The 26,795-nt window shown below is 57.7% G+C and overlaps 8 protein-coding genes across 8 annotated transcripts; 4 read left to right on the top strand and 4 right to left on the bottom strand.

Annotated features, from left to right (window-relative positions):
* Positions 1–607: 607 nt before the first annotated feature.
* CMQ_7340 (nickel transporter) lies at positions 608–1,941 on the top strand (the record flags this gene model as incomplete). The annotated part of the gene is made up of 2 exons (XM_014314345.1): positions 608–1,526; positions 1,577–1,941. 2 exons carry the CDS (start codon positions 608–610, stop codon positions 1,939–1,941), a joined length of 1,284 nt encoding a protein of 427 aa, XP_014169820.1.
* A 3,045-nt stretch (positions 1,942–4,986) lies between these two features.
* Positions 4,987–8,693, bottom strand: CMQ_7555 (oxoglutarate/iron-dependent oxygenase; the record flags this gene model as incomplete). The annotated part of the gene is made up of 5 exons (XM_014314560.1): positions 4,987–5,961; positions 6,134–6,836; positions 7,440–7,937; positions 8,036–8,113; positions 8,179–8,693. 5 exons carry the CDS (start codon positions 8,691–8,693, stop codon positions 4,987–4,989), a joined length of 2,769 nt encoding a protein of 922 aa, XP_014170035.1.
* A 337-nt stretch (positions 8,694–9,030) lies between these two features.
* Positions 9,031–11,812, bottom strand: CMQ_7386 (c6 zinc finger domain containing protein; the record flags this gene model as incomplete). Its single annotated transcript, XM_014314391.1, has 7 exons — positions 9,031–9,298; positions 9,375–10,277; positions 10,360–10,407; positions 10,467–11,006; positions 11,056–11,293; positions 11,359–11,619; positions 11,722–11,812. 7 exons carry the CDS (start codon positions 11,810–11,812, stop codon positions 9,031–9,033), a joined length of 2,349 nt encoding a protein of 782 aa, XP_014169866.1.
* Positions 11,813–12,719: 907 nt separating this feature from the next.
* On the top strand, positions 12,720–16,924 carry CMQ_7424 (RNA-dependent RNA polymerase; the record flags this gene model as incomplete). Its single annotated transcript, XM_014314429.1, has 3 exons — positions 12,720–13,719; positions 13,781–14,584; positions 14,652–16,924. 3 exons carry the CDS (start codon positions 12,720–12,722, stop codon positions 16,922–16,924), a joined length of 4,077 nt encoding a protein of 1,358 aa, XP_014169904.1.
* A 71-nt stretch (positions 16,925–16,995) lies between these two features.
* Positions 16,996–18,402, bottom strand: CMQ_7400 (aminotransferase family protein; the record flags this gene model as incomplete). Its single annotated transcript, XM_014314405.1, has 1 exon — positions 16,996–18,402. The coding sequence occupies one exon, from the start codon at positions 18,400–18,402 to the stop codon at positions 16,996–16,998; it is 1,407 nt and encodes a 468-aa protein (XP_014169880.1).
* Positions 18,403–19,099: 697 nt separating this feature from the next.
* On the top strand, positions 19,100–20,470 carry CMQ_7603 (uncharacterized protein; the record flags this gene model as incomplete). The annotated part of the gene is made up of 1 exon (XM_014314608.1): positions 19,100–20,470. The coding sequence occupies one exon, from the start codon at positions 19,100–19,102 to the stop codon at positions 20,468–20,470; it is 1,371 nt and encodes a 456-aa protein (XP_014170083.1).
* Positions 20,471–21,158: 688 nt separating this feature from the next.
* Positions 21,159–22,896, bottom strand: CMQ_7214 (beta-xylosidase; the record flags this gene model as incomplete). The annotated part of the gene is made up of 2 exons (XM_014314219.1): positions 21,159–21,358; positions 21,411–22,896. The coding sequence occupies 2 exons, from the start codon at positions 22,894–22,896 to the stop codon at positions 21,159–21,161; spliced, it is 1,686 nt and encodes a 561-aa protein (XP_014169694.1).
* A 1,526-nt stretch (positions 22,897–24,422) lies between these two features.
* Positions 24,423–26,552, top strand: CMQ_7064 (uncharacterized protein; the record flags this gene model as incomplete). The annotated part of the gene is made up of 3 exons (XM_014314069.1): positions 24,423–24,889; positions 24,946–25,151; positions 25,267–26,552. 3 exons carry the CDS (start codon positions 24,423–24,425, stop codon positions 26,550–26,552), a joined length of 1,959 nt encoding a protein of 652 aa, XP_014169544.1.
* Between the last annotated feature and the right edge of the window lie 243 nt (positions 26,553–26,795).

The following is a 26,795-nucleotide window of genomic DNA, read 5'->3' as shown; positions in this document are numbered from 1 at the left end:
ACGATCTGTTTTGCAAACGTTCCGTAATACAAGGCTTCTACGACGTCGTCTTTATGTGCTGGCGTCTGTGTCACATTGCCATTATCTTGAGCATCACATGAACATAATACTAGTGCATCCCGGAGAAGATCGCCCGTCTCCCAGTAATCCTAGCCACATTGATACTGTCATGGCCATCCAACCTCTGCCGATATATCGCTTACAGTGCATGTTGGTGAAAAGTGCTGCTTTTAAGTGATATCACGTGCTAGGACCGACTTGCAGAGGAGGATGAAGGTTGGTCTGCATAATGAACGGAGTACTCCGTACTCCGTACGCGAGATACCAAACTAGAGTTAGATGCATTTATAGCGCAGAGTTTTCACCAGATTCCCCACTGCTCTCCGCCAATAGTCCACAGTGTGACGAGTTCTTATGGTGACAAGAATTGACCTACTAAATGTACCGAGTATCTACAGTGCCAATATCAGCTAGCAAGCAACGGAGCTGCGAGGAGCGATGAGGGGAAGTAGGGAAAGTCATATATGGCTCGCCGCCACTGCTGGTAAGAAGCTATTCGCAGTCTCTTTCTGCCCCGCCTTCTCGTCTTCTCCTCTCCTCCCCGACGATGACAGGGACCAGCTTCCTCCACCGCGCTGGCCTGTGGCTGCAGCCACGCATCCCCCGGAAGCTGCACGGCCTGCCGCTGCCGGCGCTGGCCCTGATCAGCCTTCTGGTGGTCGTCAACGTGCTCGTGTGGGCGGTCGTGGCGGTCGTGCTGCGCTTCTACCCGCGGCTGATGGGCTCGGCCGTGCTGGCCTACACGCTGGGGCTGCGGCACGCGCTCGATGCCGACCACATCAGCGCCATCGACCTGATGACGCGGCGGTTGATCGCTGCCGGCCAGCGGCCGGTCGCCGTCGGCACCTTCTTTAGCCTGGGCCACTCGACCATTGTCGTGATCACCTGTGTTGTCGTGGCCGCTACCTCGGGCGCGCTGCGAGACCGCTTCCACAGCTTCGAACGTGTCGGTAACATCATCGGCACCAGCGTCTCGGCCGCCGTGCTACTCATCCTCTGCGTCGGCAACGCCTGGGTGCTCTGGCGGCTCGTGCGAGGCCTGCGCGAGGAGCTGCGCACGAGAGGTGCCGGCCGTGTCCGCAGCCCAGAGAATGCCGCTCTGGCCAGTGCCGGCAGTGGTGCTGATGAGGGCGACGCCGACCGGGTGGCCACCCACGATATCGAGGCCGTCGTTGCAACCACCGCTGGGACGGACGCAAGGCCAAACAGTCGGGTCGGAACAGCTGCTGCCACTTCCACTCCCTCGGCCGCTCATCTCCATCTGGAGGGCGGCGGCCTGCTGGTCCGCCTCTTTCGCCGGCTGTTCGTCCTCATCGATCGGCCCTGGAAGATGTATCCGCTCGGCCTTCTCTTCGGCCTCGGCTTCGACACAAGCTCAGAGGTCGCCCTGCTGGGCATCGCCAGTCTGCAGGGCAGTAACGGCACGAGCATGTGGCTGATCCTCATCCTCCCCATGTTATTCACTGGTAAGCATCTCCTCTGTTATGGGACTATTCTCCGATTCTGATCCTAGCAGCCGGCATGTGTCTTGTCGACTCGAGCGACGGCGCTCTGATGATGACCCTCTACACGTCCAAGGTCTTTTCTAGAGACACCGTGGCCATTCTGTACTACTCTGTTGTGCTCACGGGGATCACCATCGTAGTAGCCGCTTTTATCGGCGTGGTCCAGGTGCTCACCCTCGTCGACAACGTGGCAAGTCCCGAGGGCCGCTTTTGGGATGGTGTCGGCGTCATAGGTGACAACTTTGACGTAATAGGCGGAAGCATCTGCGGTCTCTTTCTAATTGTCGGCATCGGATCAGTCCTCGTGTACAAGCCCTGGCGGCAATACTTAGACAGAAGGACTACAGCATGCCACAATACTGTCAGTTCGGATTGAAGACGTTACGGACACGAATATGGTCGTTCGTAGCCCAGGTGCGCCGTGCCGATAACCACCCCTAGACGGGTTCCTGCTTGTCAGTGCTGTCGTTTGTACAATACTGGAAGTATTACGGTTGTAATGCAGTAGCCTCCTAGATTTTAGAGTTTCCGCGGTGCAGGAAGGTGGTCTGTTTATTGAAAAAGATAGCTGGGTACGCAGGAAAGAGACATAGATCCACGATGGGCTGTTGTATGTTAGTCAATTTTTGAAATAACTAGCATAGACAAAGCTACGTACGTAAGTGAAAACTATATAGGGTATCCGCTGCAACAGACTGCTTTACGTATGCCCTCGGCATTTCCGTTATTGAGCGTGGTCCTGAGCTTCCCTTGGCGAGCTTTCGCCTGCATCTGCCACGGGCCCGGTGTTGGCTCATTGGCTTGAGTTGCCGTTAACCTCTAGTCCTCTACACGATTATCAAGCTCTACTCTCCTTCGTCTCACCCTAGCCACCCTGGTGTTACTGTTGCTTACGACCTTGTGATCTAGCTAGCCTGATAGTCACTGTTGATTTTAGCGCTTTGAATGTCAAGAGCATTAGCACCACTGCTAGCAAAAAGCTCACTCTTGTTGTCTGCACCATGCAGGGCGTTGCTACTGTTCTGCGCTTTGTCATATTTGTACGAGCCTGTATCGACAATTCGGAACGCAAAAGCTCTGCCAGAAAGTCGCCCCATGCCTGATGAGTATATAGGGCGACTCGCGTAATTTCAATAAATATGATTCCCTGATGTGTTGCTCCTTGCATTGTTTGCCTTCTTGACCCTAGTTGTGCCCAAATATTAATCAGGTCGTGATCAAGAAAGCCACCAGAATTGCTATTTAATGGCCAGTGCTTTGTAAATCTTTTGACGCTCTGAAAATGGGAATAATACTTTGCAAGGTGCGAAATTTAGACGACTGGATCCCAGAATTGGGCCGCTTCTTACCGTGGACTTTATGGCCATTTTCCTACCTAATGTAATTAAGTAGCCTCTTAATATAGGCTAGGCGAGAGAAAGCTTCTGAGTTTGATTACCCCGTTGGAAAAGATAGCATGGTGATTTGTTTGAATTCTTCGCTTGGTCTCTCTTGTGATCTTTAGCGATAATACAATTTGGGTAGGTAGTTGCATCTGTCCTCTACAGCATATAGATTTTATGAATAAATTGCACTTTTGCGGGAAATCAGAAAGTTAGCAAGCATATATAAATTGAGTATCTACTAATAGTGGATGCACTCCAGGCGTGAGGCATCCATTACGAGAGGAAGGGGGGAAGGGGGGGGGCTTGTCTCGGCGGCGCGAATCAAAACGATGTTGTCACAAGATTCGACGTCATATCGTGCTTGTTGTTGAGGTAGGCACTAAAACTACATGGGGTCATCGTGAAGGCAAGACATAGTGCTGTCGAAGGTGCTAAGGAAAACACCGACATAGCGTTTTCCATTTAGGAAGTCACGACACAGGAAGAGCTTTTACCATTTCATTTATGCTTCGTTTTCTCAAGTTTACGTGACATGGATGAAAATACTCGAAAGAGAATGCTAGGAACTATAAATTCAAAAGCGTGTACAGGTCATCTTCCTATTAATTTGATTGTCTCTATTAACTTTACCTCCTAATAGCTTTAAGTAACTGCCGGCGAAAAGGTGGACGAACAGCGGCATAAGATGCGACTAATAGGGAAAGCAGCTTTACATAATTGTTGGGAAGCGGGGTCCCAGTTCCCGCTGGTTCTCGGCGGTGTTTGTCCGACTGGAGGAAAAAGGCAGCAAGGGCTGTTTGTCGCCAGCTTATCGTAGGGCCGTCGTCTACCAGTCGGACAGATGTGGTCTGCCAACGAGACGTCCCTTTGTCTGGTCTTTCAGACGCTTCTCACCTTGCTTTCAAGGCAAGGTCAAACGGTACTCAGGACGCATTCAGACGTCTGATTTCGCGGCTTCTTTGTTGCCTTAGGGTACAAAAAGATCGGACGAATCCTAGGATATAACGAGTTTCGCCTAATCTCGTAGGATCACACCTTCTCTCCTAGCCCTTCTTCAAAATGTCCAACCAAAGCAAGGTCCAAGTCCTTGCGGACTACCCCGTGGATGCCGACCCGGCCAAGCGCCCTGCGTGGGCGCAAGAGGAGAGGGAAGAAGAGAGGGCGAAGAAGAAGCAAAGTGAGGAAGGGAGGAAGGAGAAGAAGAAGAAGGGCGTCTCCGCCTGGAGCTGTATCTTGAACAAGACGCCCTGTTCCGACTATTCTCTCGCAGGAGAAGAAGAAGACGGATCTCGAATTGGGGCAATATCCGGAAACGCCACAGAAGGCAGCGGAGGTTTTGCTTGCTCAATCGACTGGAAGCGAACATGTACAGACAGCCTAGACTCGGCGACTACGGCATCCTAGCCGGCGGTTGGATCGGCGAAGGGCAGGCCTGCATTATCACAGAGACAGGGGCGCCGAAGAATGGAACACGCCTAGGATTAGATTCCGGAGACTGGGCCACAGGCCTTTGATGACTAAACACTGAGCCGTACCAAAACCCCCTGGAGCATTGTGAAGCGTGGCAACTGAGAGAGTCTACAGACAGCTCTTCCGCGAGCCGACTGATGCCAGTGCTGAACTGCTGGAGATGTGTCGTGGCGACGGCGTACAACGAGAGGCATTACATCAGATTGGCAAAGACACCCTCCTACGTTGGCGACCTCGTTAAACAGTACTTTTCTGCCTGCACTTCTGCTTGCACGAGCAGGGCAGTCCGGATGCAGAGGACTACAAAAAAGGGGGGCCGAGGAGCAGTAAGCCCCGGAGTCTTTGACCAGGACCAGGAGGACGAGGACAATTCGTCTGACAGCTCCATCGAAGAGAGAGCTGGTACTTATTTGACTCTGCCAGCCACCATTTTGCTTCTTATCATAGAACCTCTACTCCATTGCTTAGCAGTGGAAGATGCGAGGACATTGTCACTGTAGAAGCACAGAAGTCGCCCGTCTTTGTTGGACTCTTTTTTCTTTCTTTTGGGCGACGACAGGCTATGCCTACTCCGTCTCCCATGCCTCGTCGTCCTCGTCCCGTCTGTCCTCGTCGGCATCGGGGTCATCCTGATACATGATCTCGATGCTGGCTCGTGAGTCGTTGCTGTCTCGGTCTATCATATCGGTATCACACTTGAAGACGTGGTCATAGAGACCAGCTTCCTCGTCCATCCTGTCGGCCTCCTCGTCCAGGCTCTGCAGCCGTTCGAGCTCGTCGGCAAGGAACTTCAGGCCGTTCTTCACGGCCTCGATCTCCTGTTCGCGCCGGCTCGGTCGGGGAACGTCGCGTTCGCGCCGGTTCAGCGTGAAGCCGTCGCTGAGGTCTCGGTAGCTCTCTTCGAAGTCGTCCAGCTCGTTCGCCTTTGCGATCTCGCGTGATGATGCCGGGTTCAGCAGATACGGCCTCGACATGAGGCGTGCGTGTACAAACCAGGCTGGGCCAACGTAGCGCGGCAGGGTCTCCTCGGGCAGCACTTCTAGCTCCAGCCGGTGGCTGTGCAATGGGACAGGCGCCCAAGCCTGCCGCACGTTGTCCGGTATCCGAAAGTCCCATGAGCTCTCCCAGGCAATGGAGGCCGAGCTGTCTCGGACCAGATACCGGAACACGCCGCCCTCGTTGGGCTCGGCGTTGTACAGCTCCATCAGACGCAGAACGGGCATGCGTCGGGCCGCCAGGGCGGCAGCGTGCAGCAGCTTATGTATCGACACCTCCGGCCGACCGGAGCAGATGGATGTTGACGTGAGGGCGAGGACCCGCAAGCTGTGCCAGTAAGGCATGTGGAGGCGGCGCTGGGGGGTGTAGAACGGCTCGAAAAAGTGGTCGGCATCGATGAAATCCGAGACGGCGAGCTCTTCCAGATGAGGGCTGTACTCGGCGATACGGCGGGCCAGAAAAGGATATCGCTCGTCGTGGCCCCAGACCTGCTCGTCCATGTTGAAGGCATCGGAGAAGCGGTAGAGGGTGAGCTTTTTGGGTGTCTTTGGCCAGAAGGAGACAGTGACGGCGAGATCTGGGATGTTAGTGGAGGGGAGAGAGGAGAAGAAAGAAACTACAAGGTAAAAAAAAAGAAAGAAAGAGAAGCTCACCTTGATCGGCCTGTCGCTGGGCCTCGTCGCTGAAATGGTGCCACAGCTCAATATCGGCATGCACCAGGCGAGGCAGGCTGTGCAAGATGTGTAGCAGCGACCGCGGCGTCATGCAGCGGTGGTTTCGCCGCAGGATGCTAAAAGTAGTGACGACGGCGACCTCGGGCAGGCCGACGCGGCCGTAGGGCTCGTGCATGGCGCCGATGTTGAGGTCGAGCTGCGACTCGAAGAAGCGCGACTCGCCGCTGTCCGAGATGCCCTTCTCGCCGAAGAGGGCGGGCTTGTCGCTAGTGGAGCGAGCGACGATCTCGAGGGCGACACCAGGCGACTTGTAGTGCTGGCGCAGCACGTCGGCGTCCCAGGCGCTCATGGCGGAGAAGAAGTGCCACAACGTGTCGGAGAAGATGCTGTCGTTGGTGTCGAGCTCCTCCTCGGTCTCACACACCCGGCTGAGCCGCGACGCATAGCGCGGTAGCTCGACCAGGATACACACGCGACGCAGGGCTGCCTGGCGCCGCGGGTTCTGGCGGAAGTAGCCCTCAAAGTCGTTGACCTCGCTGGTCTTGACGATGAGGCCCTGGAACGTGATGGCCTCGATGGCGTCGCGCCATTGCGAGTTCACCGCGGCCAGCGGCGCCAGGCCAGCCGGGCCGCGCTTCCTCCGCCCCTTGACGTGTGCGGCGTCGTGCTCGGGCACGGAATATTCGAGCGCGCGGAAGATGAGCCGCTTGAGCTCAAACGGCAGGTCGTCCCAGGACGCCATGATCCTGGGGAGCGAGAGAGGTGAGGATGCAGTCAAGAGTGGGGCGGAGCGTCCAACCGGGACCTGAGTGGCAGTCCAAAAGGAATTCCTGAAAAGGAGAAAGGCGCCGTGGCTGTCTATCGTATGCAGCCCAGATCGTCTGCTGTGATGGTTTAAAGTAATAATTGCGGGATGCTTGACCCAACGAGAAAAAGGAAGCTAGTTGATAGACGTTTTTCAGATGCGGAGTATTAATAAAGATTGTCGGTTATGTCCTCCGGACCCACTTATACTAACGAGAATGACCACGTGAGCACGTGTTGCGCCCGAAGTACGGAGTACCTTATCTACAGCGCGAATCACTACGATTTGATTGGTGTGACAAGGGAAAGAACGGGTCTGGACGGCTAGTGGAGATATACATAGCAACCCGGCTGCAACACGAGTGCACCAGGTAGAGTACGGAGCATTGCAGAGCTGATTGTAGTGCCATTCTCGTGATGCACAGAATACAGGGAAACAGGTCAATAGCAGATACCTCATGCCAGGAGGGCGATATGCTTCAGTTCGCTGTGCGGGTCAGCCTGGGCACGTAAACAAGAGAGTTCGAGGCTGGGTTACGGCATACTTCTGCACCTGTTGTCCGACCTTTATGGGCGGGTATGACACCTCGGCGCCCTCGTCGCGACCCTGGGCGGCATTTTGCGTTCGAACGTCGCGGGCACGGGCGGCCAGCGCTGGCAGCGGCGCCAGGTCCCAGTCGGAGGCGAGGTGCCAGAAAAAGGTCGACGAGATGCGAATCAGCGGGCGATCGGGCTGGGCGGCGCGGCGAGCGGCGACGACGGCCTGCGTCTTGTTGTTGACGACGACCTCGTGGTAGCCGGCCTTGATCAGGCCGCCGCTGAGGTGCTCGAGCTGCTTACCGGCCTGCACGAGCAGGTGGCGACCCGGCGGAATGGACACGGCGATGCGGCGGCCCGTGTTGCGCGCCCAGATGTGCAGCCCGGGAAAGCGTGAGCGGCCATGGATCGTGAGGAAGTTGAGGTCCGTGTGGAAGCCGGCCAGGATCGTGTCGAGGGCGCCGTATTTTTGCAGATCGGACGCTGTTGGTGCCAGCAGATGGGGGCTATCATCGTCAGAGAGGAAGAAGCAGGATAGACAAGAAGGAAAGAAAGAACCGGAAAAGACAGCCAAACAAAGAAATACTGTCAGATCTCAACGCACCCGTAGCGGCCGGCATCCGCAAACGTCTCTGGTGGCAGCCCCAGTCCGACGGCAGCCATAGAGGCAACGCCCGAGACTCTGCACACGAACGGTTAGCAGGCTTGCCTAGAGCGCCTCGACGAACCGAATCTCGCTGCACGCACGCGTCTTTCATGGCCGCCCCCCACCGTCCCATGACCTGCTCCCATCGCTCCCGAAATAGCGCCGCGTCCGGCACCACGTTGTCGGCGTTGAGTCCTGGAAATGCCGTCTGGTATGGTGTCGGCTCGACTACCCGCCAGAAGAAGCGGCACTTGGGATCTGGCTGGTGGCCGGCAATGTCCAGCGGCCGCTCTTCGGGCGCCAGTCGCGCGATCACGTCCAGACACGGCTCGTCGACCGCGCACTTGGGCGTCTCCGTATTCTCCAGCGTGACACCCACCTGGTAGCCCAGTGCCGGCCGCTCGTCCCGCCGTAGTGTCGCCTCTGGCTGCGCAAAGTAGTCCTCCAGCAGGTCGAGAAAGGCGTCGTTGTCGGCTTCCGACACCCGCGAGTCGTGCAGCACCAGCGCCCCAAACGCGATCAGCGCCTCCGCCGCCTTGCTGCACTCCGCCTGCGCCGCCGCCGAGTCGGCCGGCTGCGTCCGGAAGACGTCCAGGTCGACAATCGGCAAATCCATCGTCCTGCTGCGTCTCTCTTTTTGGGTCTCTCTTAGGCCGACACTCGGGCGCGCTGTGTGAGTAAGCGTACGATACAGACTCGGAACCGAATCGCCAGCTGGATGGCCTGATCTGCACGGGTCAATCCGGTACCGCAAAAGTTGCCGTGTCTGTTCAGCCCGCCCGTCTGCCTCTATCTCTGCATCTGTCTCGTGCTTGGATCCGTTCGTGATACCCCCCGCACTCTGATTGGTCACTGTGCACTCTGACTGTCACGTGCTTTTGGCCTACATCAAAGTCCGTCTGCAAAATTACAACAACAAACAACAAACATTTATGAGGTATGGTACATGGTTCTCAGAAGTAGAATTGCTGCTGCGACTGTCCGGGTGGCGGCTGAGCAATAAAGTCAAAGTTCATCGAGTCTTGCTCCATATTCCATTGTTCCGGGTTTTCTGCGTCTCCGTTAGCCATGAAAAGACCCTCGCAAATACTCTCCCACTGCTGCTCACCCCAGAAAATCTGATCATACAGATCCATTGGGGACATGTATGTGGAAGGGTCGATGTGGCTCAGGTCGGGGAACGTGTCTCCTGATCCCTGTTGCTGGATCAGAGGGAACATGCTGTGTGTTGATATGTGTTAGCCACAGAAGAGCGAATGAAGACGGAAAAGGCCAACACATAGTACACAGTTCATACCCGAGATCTAGCCCGCCGTTCTGCATCTCTGCCATGGCCAGGGCGGCGTCCTGGTGCGGGTCCAAACTTGTGTGTCCTCCGCTCAGTGAAATGGCCGCTTTTCCGTCTGGCGCTACTGCTCCGGGGAGAAGCTGTCCGTGGGATATCAATGGTGTTCCTATGCTCGTGGCCGTCGAAATGCCACTCAGGCTCTTGGCTGCCAAGAGGCTGCCACTGCCGTCGTTGTTTTTGGTCGTTTGGCCCGCAATCGACCCGTGATTGTAGATGTTCTTGAGCGCCGCAAGAGCACGAGACAAAGGGCCGGACAGCTCAATGTCGCGGTCTGTTCGGTGGATGTAGACTGGGGGCGACTTCTTGTCCTTGGCTGCCGTAGCAGAGAGCGCGTTGATCAGGTCACCCTGCAGGCCGCGCACTTCCAGATCAGCCGTGGTCTCGCCTAAAATGCCCAGAAGCACTGCTGAGGACAGCCCATGGTACGTAAACGCCCACGATCGTGTCGGGATTACAGACAACTGGTGCATCGACAGAAACATTCTCACTGTTTCCGTCAGGTTCTCCTTGCATTTCTCCGCTAGGAATGTCTTCTGCTCAGTCGTGAGTCGGTTGCTGTCGCTGCGCCGAAGTGCTGGCCGGCAGCAGACCGACACGACAAAGGAAGTGTGTAGACGAATGGCAAAGTAGTGCAGCCGGTCGAGGGCAGACCGACACGCCTCCTTTGTGCGAAGCTGCGGGATCATCTTACTCCGAATCTCTTCCGCCTCCTTGCAGTTGTCCAAGATCTGGGTGTAGCTTGCCGATGCCGCCACCTCTGGGCTCAATCGCTTGCCAATGAGCTGGCACAAGTGGTACATTCCTTGCAGGTAGTTCCAGCCGGCGGATGGCGTCGGGCCGAGCGGTATCGGACTTGCTGAGTGTGGTGTCATCGGCGTCCTTCCTGGTTAGCAACACAGTCGCTTTGCCAAAGAGAGCTGGTCGGTCGGCTTACCGGTCAAACGACAGTGAAGTCAGACAGTCGTGCCACACAATCGTCCACCTGCCAGACGGACTTGTCAGCACCACAGAGCAACTCGCAGTCGCATGTTGATAGCCTACCATAGGGTTCTTCGCAGAAGATCCCTCTTCTGTTGAGCCGGACTCTCCCGGCCGTCCAGATTCTGCACGCGGTCAAGGCCCAGCGACTGAGCAAGGCGGGTCGTGAGCCCAAGTAGGGCCCATGAAGCCTCTGCTTTCATGTCGTTCAACAGGACAAAGCCCGTCATCAGCAATGCCTGGATGGAGTCGAGATTGGGCCTGCTTGTCAGCACGAACGGCTTGCTGTTGCCACGCGAGAGGGATGACTCGTACCTGAGGAGAAAGTTGCCGAGACGCAGGAAGTGAAACGAGATCTGAATGTACTTCTGCGAGTCACGGGTGCGGATGTGATATGGAGAATCGTGGTACTGCGACCCAACTGCCATGACCGAGAAGAGTATGGCCAGCCAGGAGGCCGACACGGGTTTCGTGGGTTTCGACAACGTTTTTGCATTCTTTGCCCGCTCTTCCAGATATACCATAAGCTTGGTCTCGAGGTCGTCGATGTCGAGCACAAAGCCCCAGAAGGGATGCGGAATTTCCTTGTATGCGCCAAAGAGCCTGCGAACGTAAGCGGCCAATTCGGAACTGAGAGAGGGGGCATCTATACTTCATCACCTCCCTGTCAGACGGGAGCTCGGACGAGATGTCCAGCGTCAGCTTGTCCAGATGTCGCGACGACATGAGTGGGAAGGGGGCCGAGTTATCGAGCCCCAGTATGGACCGCATGTCTTGCCGAATGTATTCAACCCCCTCTTCCTGGTGGTTCGGCGTGCCTTGCTCTCGCAGCAGGGCCGGGATGCTGTTCTGTCCCAGGTAGCGGGAGACCTCGTTTATATCGGCGTCGACTAGGTCCAGTGAGTGTTAGTTCGGGAGGGCAATGCGAGCGAACTGGGACAGATCGGAGACTCACCCCGGATAGGGCTGCCGGTCGAAGGCTCGCGACTGGTGCGCCGACCGTCGCTTTCGTCGGGCGAGAAGGGCCGCTTCTTGGGCACATTGGTCGGGTGACTCTCCTCAGACGGTGCTGTCGTCGATGTATTCTTGGCCGAGGACGAGGGCCGGTTCGGCTTGTACGAGCACAGCTGAGCGTGGTCGCGCTTCACACAGTTCTCGCACGGATGCTTGTTGTCGCACTTTACTTTGCGTTGACGACACGGCCAGCACGCGGTTCCTGGGCCGGGCGCCGGTCAGCTCGGCTTCTGAGGCCAGGATGCAATCAAATCAGGCCATCGATTGCGTGTGGCTAACGTGGTCTCGGTGGCGCGCAACTTACCATATCGAACTTTCCGGTGCGAGTGGATGATCCGGCTCGCCTCCTCCTGTGTCAGATCATCCGGCACAGGACTCTCGTGCCGGTCGGCCATGACCTCTTATCGCTTCGCACAGCCCTGCTGCTTCGGCAGAGTTCGGCAATGTGGAGAAGTTGCGCTGCAGCCGTAGAAAACCGATCGTTTCTATCCAAACAAAGTTGATGGGCAAGATGAAACCGGGTACCTGTCGTCCAACTGAGACACGTGTAGAGAAGAGAGAGTGGATAGAGTATGCCACGATACCGTGGATGGTCGAGCGGTCGAAACTGGATGGATGGGATGCCGATGCAAATCCGAGCACTTCTTGCCTCGTAAGGAAATCTTGATTACGGGTTCAGCAGGATCCGTAAAATTATGTAAGCCAATACAGCACAGTGCCTTGAAGCATGCGTACGGTACCACATACTGTTCCATCGCTTCCAGAGACAGGCGAACTGTCGTTGAGTCTCGAGAAAGCCCCAACCCGGCCTATTTCTCTTTCCCACGTCAGGACCGAAATAGGTATCGGCCTCGCTTGAATGGAGCAGTCTTGCAGCCTTTCCGCTGGCAGGGCCCAAATTACGCCTACAGCGCCAAGCCCTGCTGTCACTATCACACGAGGAAGGCGCCTTGCGCAATTTCTCGCTGTGGAAGAGTGGTTCCATGCGGCGGCCAGCCTTTCGGCGGAAGGTATGCTAAAGGGCGGCTAATTTGAGTTTTCTGTCACTTCGACATCCCGTTCTTCCCCTCCTTCTCTCCCATGTTTCTCCCACCTTCATCACACACTGTCATTGTGCGCCCAAACGGACCACCTTTTCGCGTCATCGCGTTCGTGCTCTTGCACGTGCAGCTTCTCTATTAGAGTGTCTAGTTAGCCTGCACAACAGAGCGTTAGCGGATTGAGTTGGCACTTGTGAACGGCCCGCTAGACTTTTCCGTGCATCGTTCGCATTAGCGTACGGATTTCATCGCGTCTTTTTCTATGTCTCGACCAAATCCGACCACGCCCTCCAAGGGCAAGGGTAAGGCTGGGGTAACTGTTGAACGTGGCCGCGAAATTGCCACTGAGCTGAACCGGACCTACAACTTGGGCATGTCTCTGCCAGCTGAATCAATGTCACCGGTTGCGAAGGAGAAACGGGCCGAGCAAGATGTCGACTTCCGGCGACATAATAACATCGTAAACAACTTGCGCATCCTTCACTTCAAAGACAAGGAACGCCTCAAGGCGACGCTTGACGAATTTGATGTCAAGGCCCGCGAACAGAGCAACCACTGGACTCGGAAACTGCGCGCCAGGCCAAATGGCCCACCACGGGCCTATGCAGCTGAGGACCAGGTCATGCTGCAGGAGCTTCTTGTCGACGTGCTTACCACGGCAACGGATTCTGTCCGTGAGAATCTGACGCAGGCCACCCGTGTAGGCCACGATGTCGCTGCAGCAGGTACGGCAACACAGGCGAGTGTCTTTGACTTGGACTCCTCTGCCAGTCCTGCTGCCGACATAGACCGAGTGCCAGTCTTCCCGATAGCTAGTAGCACTTCATCGCAGCCAGCGTCCGGGAATTCTGGAGCACAAGCTTTGGAAAAGAGCTTCTGGAATGAGCAGAACCGTACAAAGAGCACCGGAACAGACTCCAGCTCAAGATCCACGGCCATGTTTTCGGCTCTGGATTCCCTCGAGCCGTTTGAGAGCCAGGCCTCCGCGTCTGCGCATACCGAAGATGCCAAGTACTTTGGGAGTGGACTTCCACGCCCGCCGTCTCAAGAGTCGTTTGCGATATCAGACACCAGCCTCGATGCTCTCGAAGATTCTTTCAATCTGTACGGCGACGTAGCAAGGGTCGGCTCAGCAGAGGGCTCGGAACAGTCCAGCATTCCTGAAATGGCCGATCTTCAGCTCTCTGAGTACGACACCGGCAATACAACAGAACTGCCATCGTATGTGCCTGGGCTCTGGGACCGTTTGACTTCCGTGTTTTGTTAGTCCACCGCGTCCGAACATAATTTCTTTTTGGTTAGTCCGGTCTGACCTGATAGCAGCTTCCACGCCTGAATGGCTGCAAGACGCCCCGTTCCCCTTGATCTGGGAGATTGTGCGGATTTCTCTGTTCTGTTCTGTGAGCCTCGGCGACATGTCGTCAGAGTACTCGACCCTGTGGCATAACCAGGACGTATTTCGAAAGGCTCTCTCCAGTCACCCTAGCTTTGTGGGAAAGCCACTTCCAGAACCATCAAGCCAGCTCGCGTGGGATGTTGCCTTCGACCAACGGACTTCCCGCGGGAAGACGGAGCTGTCCCCCATCTTCACCGCCACAATGGATTTTAACCTTGGTCACACCGGCCCACTTTACCTGTTGAAGCTTCGTCCGATCACGCTCGACTATCCTCATCGTCTGTCGCGCCACTTTGGAGCAGATCGGTTTATTGAGATTCATTTTCCGTCGCACCATTCCGGATTGCGCGCCGTGCCGAAAGTACTTCGAAAGAATGAGGATGCGGTTCAAGAAGTCAACCAATGGTTGACACTACAGCGTCACCGTTTTGTTGGTCGAAATTGGGTGGCGTTCTACATCAAGGATGCAGGCTTCAAGAAGCCAGCCCTGTCTGATGAACGAGGGCTGGGGGAAAAAGTGCCGTCTGTCCTGCTGAAGAAGGCGTATTTGTTTGCGGAGGATGGATTTGGCCTTTTTCCAGATGGGATTGTGGGGCGCGTTGAAGACAGTGAATGGAGGTTCGGGCATGAACTTCAAGTTCATGATATGTTGGAGTGGCTGCTGCAGTACAACAGGTTTCATGAAAACCGGACACAGCCATACCTGAAGCTATTTTCTCGCATAGCTCTCGGTAAGTGCCAAGGCGGCGGGTGCCTAAAGAAAGGGGAAAGGGAACACTTCCATCTAATGATGTCCAGGCCTAAGCCGGACCATCCCTACGGTCGTGTTTGAGCCGGAGCAGATGCGCCACCATGCGTCGGATATCACAGCACCGGCGACGGGAAAGGTGATGAACGACGGCATTGGGCGTATGTCGCTGAGTGTAGCACGCAAAGTGCGATTCGAGCTCGGCCTCAGTGATCTTCCGGCAGCTGTGCAAGGCCGTCTGGGATGTGCGAAGGGAATGTGGATTCTGGATCCAACTGATACGGGAGGCGAAGACTGGATAGAGACGTACCCATCTCAACGCAAATGGAAGTGTGATTTTGTGGATCCGGACCACCGAACACTCGAAGTTCGCAATTACGCATCGGCGGTGCGATCAGCCGGGCTGAACCAGCAGCTTCTGCCGGTTCTGGAAGACCGGGCGATTGACAAGTCGCGGATGCGCACTGTGATTGGGGACATATTGAGGGGCAATCTGTACCGAGACCTTGCGACGCAGAGAACAGCACTGGAACACCCGCTGCTGTTTTCAGCATGGGTGCAGGAGAACTCCCGATCGCGAGATGAACGATCAGCTCACTGCCAAGTGCGTTTTCTGGGCGGGCTGCCGGACTCGGACTCGGAGGTGGTCCAGTTTCTCCTCAGCGGGGGATTTGATCCACGCGTGCAGAAGATGATATGGGACGTGGCGTACAAGATCCAGAAGGCCAAGTGCGAGAAGCTGAAGGAGAAGCTCAACGTGCGGGTGGGGAGAACGGCATATCTCCACATGGTGGTGGACTTTCTCGGCGTTCTCGAGGAAGGAGAGGTGCAGGTGTGTTTTTCGTCCAAGTTCCAGGTGGACGCGGACAGCGAGCCGGACGAACGAGGAGACGACGGGTCCTTTTCAGATTCGCTCCTGGTAGGCACAGACGTGCTGGTGGCACGGTCGCCAGCTCATTTTGCGAGTGACGTACAGAGAGTGCGGGCGGTGTTCCGGAAAGAGCTGTGCGTGCTCAAGGACGTGGTGATATTCTCGAGAAAAGGCGACAGCCCGTTGGCGGACAAGCTGTCGGGAGGCGACTACGACGGCGACATGGCATGGGTGTGCTGGGACGGGCGGATCGTGGAGAACTTTTCCAACGCTCGAGAGCCGGAGAAATACGACCTCGTGGCGATGGGCTACATGCAGAAGAACAGAACGACATTGTCGGAACTGTCGGCAGAGACGGGGACGGGAGCAGGAGGCAAGATCGGGGCGGATGAGGTGGAAGAGATGATGGAGCGGAGCTTCCGGTTCAATATGAAAGAAAACTTTCTTGGACGGATGACGACATACAAGGAGAATCTCTGCTACTGGCGGGGGACGATTTCGGACGAAACGGGGGTGATCCTCAGCACACTGTTGGGCGAGCTTGTGGACCAAGCCAAGCAGGGAACGGAATTTGACGAAAAGGACTTTGACCGGCTACGAAGAGAGCGGCTACGAGAATGCAAAGAAAAAGGAGCACTGGCACAGTGGCTCGACAAGCCGCTATACAAAGAAAATGGGTGGCCAATGGGGAAGTCGGTGAGAGAAGTCAACTTGATTGACCACCTGAAGTTCTTTGTGGCCAAGCCGATGATCGAGCAGGAGCTCAGGGCGCTGGACAAGTTCGGCGAGTCGGGGAACGACGGCAACGGGTCTATGTACTGGGACGAGGATCTGGCGCGGCCAGCAAAGGAGTTTGAGACTCTGGCACAGACATCAGGCACGTGCCGGGCGATTCTGGACGGGCTGAAGAGCGACATCGACGAGGTGCGAGAGGCATGGGTTAATGGGGTGAGCAAATGGAAGAGCAGCAAGACGAAGAGCATGACGACGACAGAGGATATGGGGTACCGACAGCAGGTGCTGGAAGTGTACCAGCAATGGTGCAACATTGGCGTGCGGCTGCCGAAGAGGAGGGGGGGTGCAGGGGCTGCGGACGAGGAGGTGATCCGGGCGATGCTGCAGGAGGACTATCTGACAGACGGCGAGCACAGCCGATGGGCAATGCTGCGGGCAAGCCAGGCCTTTCGCACCTTCCGCGGACATGGGTCGAAGTTTGTGTGGCAGATGGCAGGACGACAGCTGCAGGCGATCAAGGCAACGATGGCATATGGAGGCGGCAGCAGTGGTGGAGGAGGCGACGGGACGCGATGCAGCAACGTGATGATGACACCTCTGCAATATGCGGCGACACGGTCAGACGGAAAGACAATTCGGCAGATGGTGGCACGGTTACGGGGAATGGAGGAGGATGCGATGGAGTTTCGATGCGACTCGTTTGAGGATGATGTGTGAGATGTGTGGGATGTGCGAAATGTGTGAGGATGTATACATATGGTCTGATCTATCTATTCTTTCTGCTCTTTCTACTCGGTCTGTTCTGTCTTCTGTGTGTCCCATTCACCCTTATTTGCACGCTGGCAGATGTCGAGGAGGGCCTGGCCAGCCCACTCAAAGTCATCCTGGTCGAGGTAGATCTGGGCGCTGAGACGGGCCCAAAAGGCGCCGCGGTAGAAGATGGCAGGGATGAAGGTGTTATGGACATCAACCATCTGGCGCTGCATCCATTCCCAGAGCTGGGGCAGACGGGAGAGGGGAATGACCGAGGAAGAGACGATGCCCGATGGGGTAGCAGCAGCGATGTCGGCATCGGAGCGAATGTCCAGTGGCAGACGGACGTTGACGAGCTGACATTGGCGGATATTGCTTTGTGGATGGTCCATGACCTCAGTTTCGAGGATGCGGGCGACAGCGTCGCCGCCTGAGGCTGCGAGCTGGAAGCAGTAGTTGCGGATGGCGTCCTCGCCGCCACAGACATCACGGCGAAAGGCGATAGCGTCGGGGATGCAGAGGTAAGCGCTATGGTCCTGGGTGCCGACATCAGCGAAGAGGTGGACGAAGTAGTTGGGTGCGTCGGGCCTGGACGGAGCAGCTGGCAGAGGAGGACGAAGACTGGGGGTAAGGTAGCCGTGAGAGGTAGGCAGGCTGGTGTAGAGGTGATGCTGGTTGCGGAAGGGGACGTAGAGGAGAGCGCAGCCGCGAGGGACAAAGAGCCACTTGTGGCAGTTGGTGACGAGAAAGTCGGGTCGGACGTCAGGCCGGCCGACGTGATGTAGATCAAGCTGGCCGATGCCGTGAGCGGCGTCGACGAGGGAGAGCATGCCGAGGTCACGTGATGCGGCCACGAGTGATTCCCAAGGGAGACGAACGCCGGGCATGGATGCAACAGCGTCGACGACGAGGAGGCGGGGATGGCGGCCAGCGGCGACGATGCGGGCATGAGCATCGCGAACCTTGCGCACGATGATGTCGTCGCTGTCGGCCAGGACGTCGACGTCGACGGCTTCGGTGAGCAGGCGGCCGGTCTCGGCCTGGGCGACGAGCGTCTTGCGACAGGCGTCGTAGATTAGGCTGAGGCACAGGACGGTGTCGCCAGCGGCGGCAGACCAGCGCGCGGCCAGGCTGCCGACCACGGCATTGACGCCCGTCGTCGCGTTGGCCACCAGCACGACCTCGTCGACGTGCACGTCTGCGCCCAGCAGCGGCGCCACGGCCGCGCGCGCGCCCGCCAGCAGCGCCGGCTCCTCGAAGCGCCGGAACGGATCCACGCGCGCCTCATGACGACGCTGGTAACGCTCGCGGGCCTCGCGCACAGCACGCGGCACCGTCCCGTAAGAGCCGTGGTTGAGCGGCCGGTAGGCGGCGTCGTACTCGAACAGGGCGCGGGCCGGCTTGCCAAAGACGACTGGCGTTGTGCTGGCTGTGTCGGACATGGTGAGGGGTAGGTGTGGGGCGCTGGATGAGCAAAAAGACAGGCTGCGAGGACCTCTGACGATCGTGAGCTCCGTGATCTCGAGCTCCGTGATCCAAAGCAAAACTCGATGCTCGAAACCACACAAAATGACAGCCCCTTTATAGCAGGCACGGCGAGTGCCCGCTCCTTCCCAGAAACGCTGCTGGCGAGGTGGGCCCGCGAGTCATTCACAGGGCGCAACCTGCCATTGGCGCTGGCCTTATCGTGTGGCCACTAATGCAACCGCCAGCTCGTGACTCATTTGGCGATGTTGTGTCTGTACTCCGTACGTAATCGTACAGCTTGGGTGTCAAGCTGCCAAGACCTGCGATGTCTGAGATACACTTGTGCATTCTCGCCTGAAAGCGGAGAAGTTCCGGGTGTCTGATTAGTCAGCCATCCACATGCAAAACACGGACACGTGACCGTATTCCCCGATCCAAACCCTTGCACATCACCAGTAATCAGCACACATGCCAAGCCCGGCCACCCAATGATCGACCCGGCCAAGCAAACTTGCTTTTCCGGCGCTGACGTGGTGCCTCTGCACTAGCGAAAGAACTAGGGATGCGGGTACGGAGAGGAGAGGAGCCAATCTTGCATCTCAGCACCCCTTTTACTCGTCTGTCATTCTTCCCATCTAGCACCTCCGAAAAGCCGACGGACGACTGCGAGCCATGATCAACCGACGTTTTGCCCTGGTGGCGCTGCTGCTGCTGCTATTTGTCTGGAGCATCAAGCTGCTGCCGCTGCAGGACTATTCGAACTCAGCCTGGCGGACGGCCAAGCAGTCGCTGTCGACGAGCGGCGGCTTTGCGGGCAGCCGTTCCGGACACGCACCCTCGGCCGACTTTTTTGAGCAGGTGTTCTCGGTCGGCAGCCCGGCGCCGTACGAGTACGCAGCACTCAGCGAGGCGTGCGCGGCGGCCGACTGGGAGGCCGACGAGGCATACCTCAACTGCGTCGGCATTCTGGCCGGCATGACCAGCATCGTGTCGCAGGTCAAGGTCTGTCTGAAGATGGCAGTCGAGACGGGCTCGCACCTGGTGCTGCCGCGCATGCCGCTGCGCAGCTCGTCCGACCTGCTGGACTTCAACTTCTTCAACGAGGACGCCTACATGCCGTACGACCGCTGGTTCGACGCCGACCACCTGCGCGCTCAGCTGGCACGCGCCTGTCCGCGCATGCGCGTCGTGCATCCCGACGAGCTCGACAGTCCGGCCGTCCCGGTCGCCCGTCGTCTCCAGGTCCTCTGCAGCGACGCCGTCGGCTACAACAAGCTGCACAGCTACTTCTGGGTCGGCCGGCCGTTCCGGTCCTTTTTTGTCGAGCAGTACCGCCAAAAGGTGGCCGCGATGGCTCTGAACGAGGTCCCCCAGAATACCACGGGCATCACCGTCGTCGACATCGACTCCGAGTTCATGGTCTTCCGCATCACCGACGACCCCACCGGCCGCGACCTCCGGCTCTGGACCGACCTGTCCCATCTCGTGCGCTACCGCCAGGACGTGCGCGACATTGTCGACCGCCTCGTCAGCCGCCTGCCGCCACCCGGTGCCTACTACGGCGTCCACTACCGCGCCGAGAACGACAGCATCTGGAGCTCCGCCGAGCACCAGCTCGCCGTCGACCTCGACGCCCTCGATCGTGCCTGGGCCCGCTTCGGCAACGGCGACAACGCCTCCCGCCCGCTCGTCTACCTCGCCTGCGGCGACGCCCTGCAGGTCGAGCGCTTCGTCGCCGCGGCCGCAGAGCGCGGCTGGCCTGTCACCCACAAGTGGCGCCTCGCCCGCCAGGACGGCGACGAGACCACCGCCAGCCTCATCGACGCCCTCGCCTTTGACTTCCAGGGCGCCATCGACATGGGCGTCATGGTCCGCAGCGGCTTCTTCATCGGCATCCAGGGCAGCGCCTTCTCGTCTACCCTGGCCAACCAGCGCGACATCACCGGCCGTTACCGTGGCAGCTCTTTGGACGTGCCTGACGATGGCGCCCGCTCTCATCTGTTCAACGACCTCGACGCTAACGAGTACGCCTGCTGTCTGTAGCCTCGGGGCTCTTCTATCTTTGGCTTTTTAAAGATGGCTTCGGCCTTGCTTACGCAAACCGGTGTATACGGTCTTGATGGTTTTTGGTTTTTGGTTTTTGGTTTTTGGTTTCAGTTTCACTTACAATTTGGTTCATACCGGCTCGGTGGACTGTGCAATCACGCCCGAAATGGCCGCTATAGAGGCACGGGCGGATGGGATCACAATTGGGGTATTAAATAGTGTAATGACAAGGGCGAATGCACACTGGGGCACAAGTATTGGATGTAAAAGCTAAAAGCAGGGATTCTAAAAGTACATGAGCCTGGCGATATCTTGAAAGGCAAGAGCACTGGCCGTCGTGTCTACACAACCTGCAGCCACAGCTGGTCTGCAACGCCAATCGCCATTTTGTCGTCGCGTGCCTCATCGCCGGCAGCTGCACCGCAGAATGTAGAGAGCGAGTCCCATGGAGAGGTAGGAATGTGGGATTGGAAGTGAAATGCGAAAAGGAGCCGCGACGAGTGGTAAGCCGGATTCAGACATGCTGGAATGCAAGGCTGTTGGGACCAGAGCAGCCGGCAGCTTCTCCGTCGGTTGGTCCTCCAACCCCACTAACTCAGGGCTTGGACGCTAAAGTGCGGGGCACAGCGGCTGCCTAGCGACACATTTCTAGCTCAGCCTGGCCTGTGCTTTTGCCACTTGACTGCTACTGGGCCTGATCATCATCGTACCGATCGGTCCGGTCGTGCGCCGGCCGGTAGACAAAGTAGTCAAAGTGCGCCGGCATGGCGGTGCCGTTGATGTCCGATGCGGCCATGCCGACAAACGCGCCGGTGAAGCTGCCGTGCTCGTTGGCGCCGCCGCATTCGTCCGACAGCAGGGAGGCATCATAGACGGGACCGACCTCTTGCAGCGGGCCAAAGTTCTTCTCGTCTTTGTTCTGCCCTCGAGCGCGTACCAAAACTGCAGGACGCGGCCGCGCACAGTGACGGCAAGTCGGACCTTGCGGGGGACTCTGGTGGCAGCAGCACGGGAGCGGCCAGGGGAAGACGCAGATCGCCTGTGGGCCACGAGGCCTCGGACGTGAGGATCTGCAGCTCGCGCTGGCCGTCTGAGGTGTCGTCGCCGTCGGCCGTGACGGCCAAGTAAAAAAAGCTGTACGAGTTGTAGTAGACGATCAGGCCAGCGAACTGGCGCTCATCCGTGGGTGCGACCTCGACGGCCGTCTCGGCATCAAACGAGAAGTGTTCCTGGCGGCACGCCACGAGGGCCTGTTCGAACCAGGAGCCAACGGACTCGCGGCCGAAGAGGGTGAGCCGGTCCTGTTGGACGGCAAAGATGCGCTCAGGCTCGGGCGTGCGCAGCCACTGGAAGTCGGGGTGCAGCAGCCGGGCCGCGGGGCCATTGGTCGTCGCTTCGGTCTCGTCGCCAAACGTGTAGCGTCGCTCGGCCCAGTACGGCGACGTGGCCGGGTTATCATCGCGGTGGCCGGGCAGGTCGACCAGCAGCGACGGCACGGGGCCACTGTCAACGTAGGGCCAGCCGTCGTCGGCCCATCGGACGGACTGGATGGCGGTCTCGCGACCGAGCACGCAGCGACGCTCCTGTGTCGTCGGCCGGGCGGCCAGGTGGACGAGAAAGGAGCGGCTACCGTCGGGCGTGTCGACGAGGTCGCCGTGACCAGCTCGCTGCAGTGCTGCGCGCGGATGGTCCTTGCTCGTGAGCAGGTGACGCAGCGGGTGCAGCTCATAAGGGCCGGCGAGGTCGCGGGCTCGTGCCACGGTGACGGCATGGTGGTAGCCGGTGCCGCCCTCGGCCGTGAGCAGATAGTAGAACTCGCCGCGGCGGTAGAGATGCGGCGCCTCGGTCAGACGCAGGGGCGAGCCACGGAAGATGGTCCGCCGGGGTCCCACGAGCCGGCAGTGGTTGCCGTCGGGGTCCAGCTCCAGCTGCTGCAGCGCGATGCCGCCAAAGGCTGTGCCGTGGTGTCGGCGTCGGTGGTCCCACAGCATGTTGGCCAGCCAGGTCCGACCGTCGACGGGGTCGTGGAAGACGGACGGGTCGAAGCCAGACGAGCCCACATGCACTGGGTCGGTCCAGGGGCCTGCGATCGTCGGTGCCCGCACCACGTAGTTGTGCACGTCTTTGAAGCTGCCGGCACGGCGCCGCATGTCCGAGAAGACGAGCCAGAAAGACGTGCCGTCGTGCGAGAGGTCCGGCGCCCACACGCCGCCGCTGTCGGGACGACCGCGCAGGTCCAGCTGCGATGCCCGCTGCAGAGGTCGTGCCACCAGCGTCCAGTTGGCCAGGTCCGTCGAGTGGTGGATCTGCACGCCCGGGAACCACTCAAACGTCGATGTCGCGATGTAGTAGTCGGCCCCGACCCGGACCACCGACGGGTCCGCATGAAAGCCGGGCAGGATCGGGTTGCGGACAAGGGGCATGTCGAAGGAGAGGGGGCGATCTGAGAGATAGAAGAGGTGAGAGAGGTGAGAACGTCAAGAGAGGATGACAAGAGGATGAAAAAGGTCGAGAAGAGGATCAGAAGAGGACCGACAGAAATGTCCGGAGCTGGAAGCTCACATCGCATCCTCGAAACCGATCCCGTCGCTCTGTGCAGCGATTCGCCGATTTTCTCACTGCTTTCTCCGTCTCTGCAAACTGCTTGGCGACTGCTGGTCTTGGGACGGCACATGGGATCACGTGGCCAGAATCGAGTTGCTGGCTGCACCTTCCCGAGATGCTCACATCTCACCTGTCAATTGTCCGTGCTTCTTCATCGCTGATGCCCAGACCCAAGATGACGAGAGACAGACGATCCCCCGGAAACAGGCTAGCCCTGCCGACCGGTCAGCTGTTTTCTCCTTTTTCCTCCTGCACGCCATCCGGTAAACGGCCGTTTCACTGTTCCGCCACTGTGCAGAAACGGCCTGTCGTGGCCGTTCCCTTCTTGACTGCCTTTCCACGCAATCCGCTCTGCTTTGGGCACTGGGAAATTACAGAGCCCGGAAACAAGGTGACGGGCCTGGTGGAGCCTCTTTTCCCCCTAACTCGACTCCTTGAAGGATTGGCGCAGACCCAGAGGAACCACTCTGAACCTTTTTTTATTTTCCCGGTCCTTGTGGGGAGACGGACGCTGACCCCTGCGAAATTGGATCCCCTCCTAACCCGGCTTAGCATCGAGGCTGACCACTGTTGCTCCGGCACAACGTCCTTTGTCTGCTCGCTCCTGGCTCCTGGCGATACCTACTCTGTACTAGACCCGACCTCGACTCGGCAGCAGATCGGTTCCTGCACGATGTCCTCTCGCTCGGCCGAAATGGTAAACAAGAGCGAACGCCCACCAGGCCTCGAGAGATGAAGGGGTCGATGCACCTCCTGCAGCAATACTACGCCAGATCCATTTTGCAGGTACCAAGATGTTGCATTAGAACAGACTTAAATTCAGCCTGTGACATCTGAGGGTAGCCAGAACCAACGACTCTGCACACACTCCGTACTCCGGGCTCCGTTCTCAACGGACGGCGGTGCGTCTTCTGATCCCCATACTATGTGCACGTATCCCGCACTCATCTTCCCTCTTCCCTTTTCCGACTCCTTCTTGCATTTTCATCCCGCTACTGTCAAGACCGCTGGATCAGTCTGCCTTTCTGTCGCTCCTTTTTCTTCCTCCCGTCTTGGCCACATGATTCTTCTCCTTTGGTGAGAAACAGTACTTGCAACCTCTAAACCCCTTGACCCCTGTCCGTCTTTTTGTTTCCCTTCGTCTTGCCGGTTGACTTGCTGCGGTATCGCCCAAAGTAAGAGATAATGCTCCTTTAGCAACGGTTCCGTCTGGTCTACGGTCTCTTCCGGCACATCTCCCCTTACCCGGAGCTGGTCCGTGTCGTTCTTGGCCCACGTCTGGCCTTTGTTCTCTCCCCTCTTTGATATTCTTTCTCACACGTTCTTTATTGATTTCCACCCAGCCATGGTGGCCATTTTCCCCCTAGACGGCCGCCAGGATGTGGCCGTCGCCAGGGTCTTCTCCGGCATTCACGACTACTGGGAAGCTCTCTGCAAACGCTATGACGATGCCACAGAAGCGGTCGAGGTTTTGCGGCAGAGGGCAGAGACCGAATCCGGAACCAAGACGACAGTCAAGACGACAGCCAGGTTTACGGTCAGGACTATGGCCCAGGCGACTGCAAAGGCAACGGCAAAAACAACGGCAACAGTAAAGGCAACCACCACAGTACATGTCCAACTCACAAAATCGACGGCTGCACGGGGCCCCTCTTCCAAGACGACCACGTCTGCAAGCCCGGTAACCAAAACCAGTGACAGGAGCAGTACCATCACAGCGGCGCCGACAATCCTGGGCTCCTGGGTGCCGTCCTACTCCGTCATCGGCGGCGAGACCGTCTCCGCCTTCGTAAACAGCGCTGGCAGGGTCGTGTCCATAGCCTTCGTAGGCACTAACGGCCGCGTGACCATTATGCCGTATACCGCAGACCCTGGCACAAGATCCGTCACCGAGACGCCAGCCACAACTACAGGTGGGACAGTATCAAAGTCATCAGCTTCAGCTTCTACGTCAGTTCCAACTTCTACGTCAGCCTCAAGGTCGACCTCAGCCTCAACGTCTACCTCAGCCTCAACGTCTACCTCAGCCTCAACGTCTACCTCAGCCTTAGACTCTTCCAGAGATTCTGCAGCTGTCTCCACTACCGACGTCAGCACTAAGTCCAGTCAGGTTGGCATAATTGTCGGCATTGTCGGTATGTATCTTCTTCTGCGTTTATCGCCAGGGAGGCACCACGACTAACTAGCAGCAGTCGCCCTTATGGCTGTCTTCATTCTCATCTTTGTTTTCTTCCGCTACCGCCACTCTCGGCTGTTGCGGCCACTCTTTAAGAATCTCAACGAGCGGTCTTTGAAAACCGGCCACGGCAGTCAGGATCCCGGAAACTCGAGAGATTCTCTTCTGGACCCAGAGATAGCAGTGACTAGCAAAGGTGGCGATATTGAGAAGCAACAGCCTGAGAAGCAGCTGGAGGCCAATAGACCCGCCCCAAGCACTGCACCTTCTGTTTCTGCTGCTGGTGCGGCGACTCAGAACACCTCCAGTCCTGCTTCTAGCCGAGGCGGCCAACAGCAGCACTCACGATCTGCCTCTTCCACTGCCTCCCGCCAAGCGTGGCCTATGCCGTCCAGAGCACCGTCCTCCCTCGACAGCTACAGCACCTTTCCACATGTGCAAAACAAGCGCAACAGCAACGGAAACGGCAGGGACACCGAGCCCATACCCACACCGTTATCAGCACGGCCGGTCCGGCGGTCAACAGGGCCCCCGGCTATCCACATCTATCAGCCCCAGACGCAGAACGGGCCTGCAGCAAGAAACAACGCCCCCTGGAATCGAGCGCCGCTCAGTCCGTTGCCGGCCTCTCCCACGAGCCTCGGCCCCCAACACCTGACAACGGTCGTTGTTCAACAGGATCGACAGACTCTGCACGACTTGAGAGACAGCATCTATGGACGTTGTGGCAGCTACATGAGCCTTGGTGGACTCAGTATTGCCAGCAGCGCTGTGGCATCTCCGTCAAAGCTGCCGTGGCCGATGCCACCTGTTTCTGTGTCGACTGATGGTTCCGACGGAAGCCGTGCTGGCAGTCGTTATGGCAGCGGTATGAACAGCACCTTGGTGCCCTTAATTGCGCACACAGATCCAGGCAAAGGCTCCCGCAGCACTTTCTCTCGCTCTCCTGCCGCCTACACAGACCTCACTGCAGTCACAACGGTCCCCGTCACTTCGCATATCATTCCCCGGAAGCCTCTCGTGTCCATTGTACAGGCTCCAATGCAGGCAGTTCTTGACGGTCCCGGCAACCGCAATCTTCTCCAGGAACAGGAAATCAAGCGTCGCTCCAGCCTTCGTCTGGCCTTAGACTTGGCGAGTTCCCCGCCACCCAAGCAGGCACCCCCGCCACCACCTGGCATGACGCCGCGGCGTACTTCCGGCGTTGTCTTCCAAGGGGACCGCAACTCTATGACAGTTCGAGTGCCCATATCCCGCTTTCACTACTCATCCGGTGGTGCTGAAGACGGCCGGACATAGGACTGGCATATTCCTATTGCCTATTGCATCTCTGGCTTCCTTTATCCTGTTTTTAACGAGCCTATTGCCTCTTTGCATCTTGCATGAATTTCACGCAGCGTACTGTGTCAAAGCGTGTGTACATATCCATTTTCTTTCTTCCCCATCGGGACTCTCTTCGACGCAGCAATTGGATTTGAGAAGCTTCTACTTCTGGAAAGGTCAGCCTGGGCTTCTCCTCCAATAGACTCAGTGTCTAACTCT

Source organism: Grosmannia clavigera (assembly GCF_000143105.1).
Source record: "Grosmannia clavigera kw1407 unplaced genomic scaffold GCSC_173, whole genome shotgun sequence".
Classification (NCBI taxonomy): domain Eukaryota; kingdom Fungi; phylum Ascomycota; class Sordariomycetes; order Ophiostomatales; family Ophiostomataceae; genus Leptographium; species Leptographium clavigerum.
Note: the sequence above shows the minus strand (reverse complement) of the source record. Positions and strands in the feature narration are given on the sequence as shown.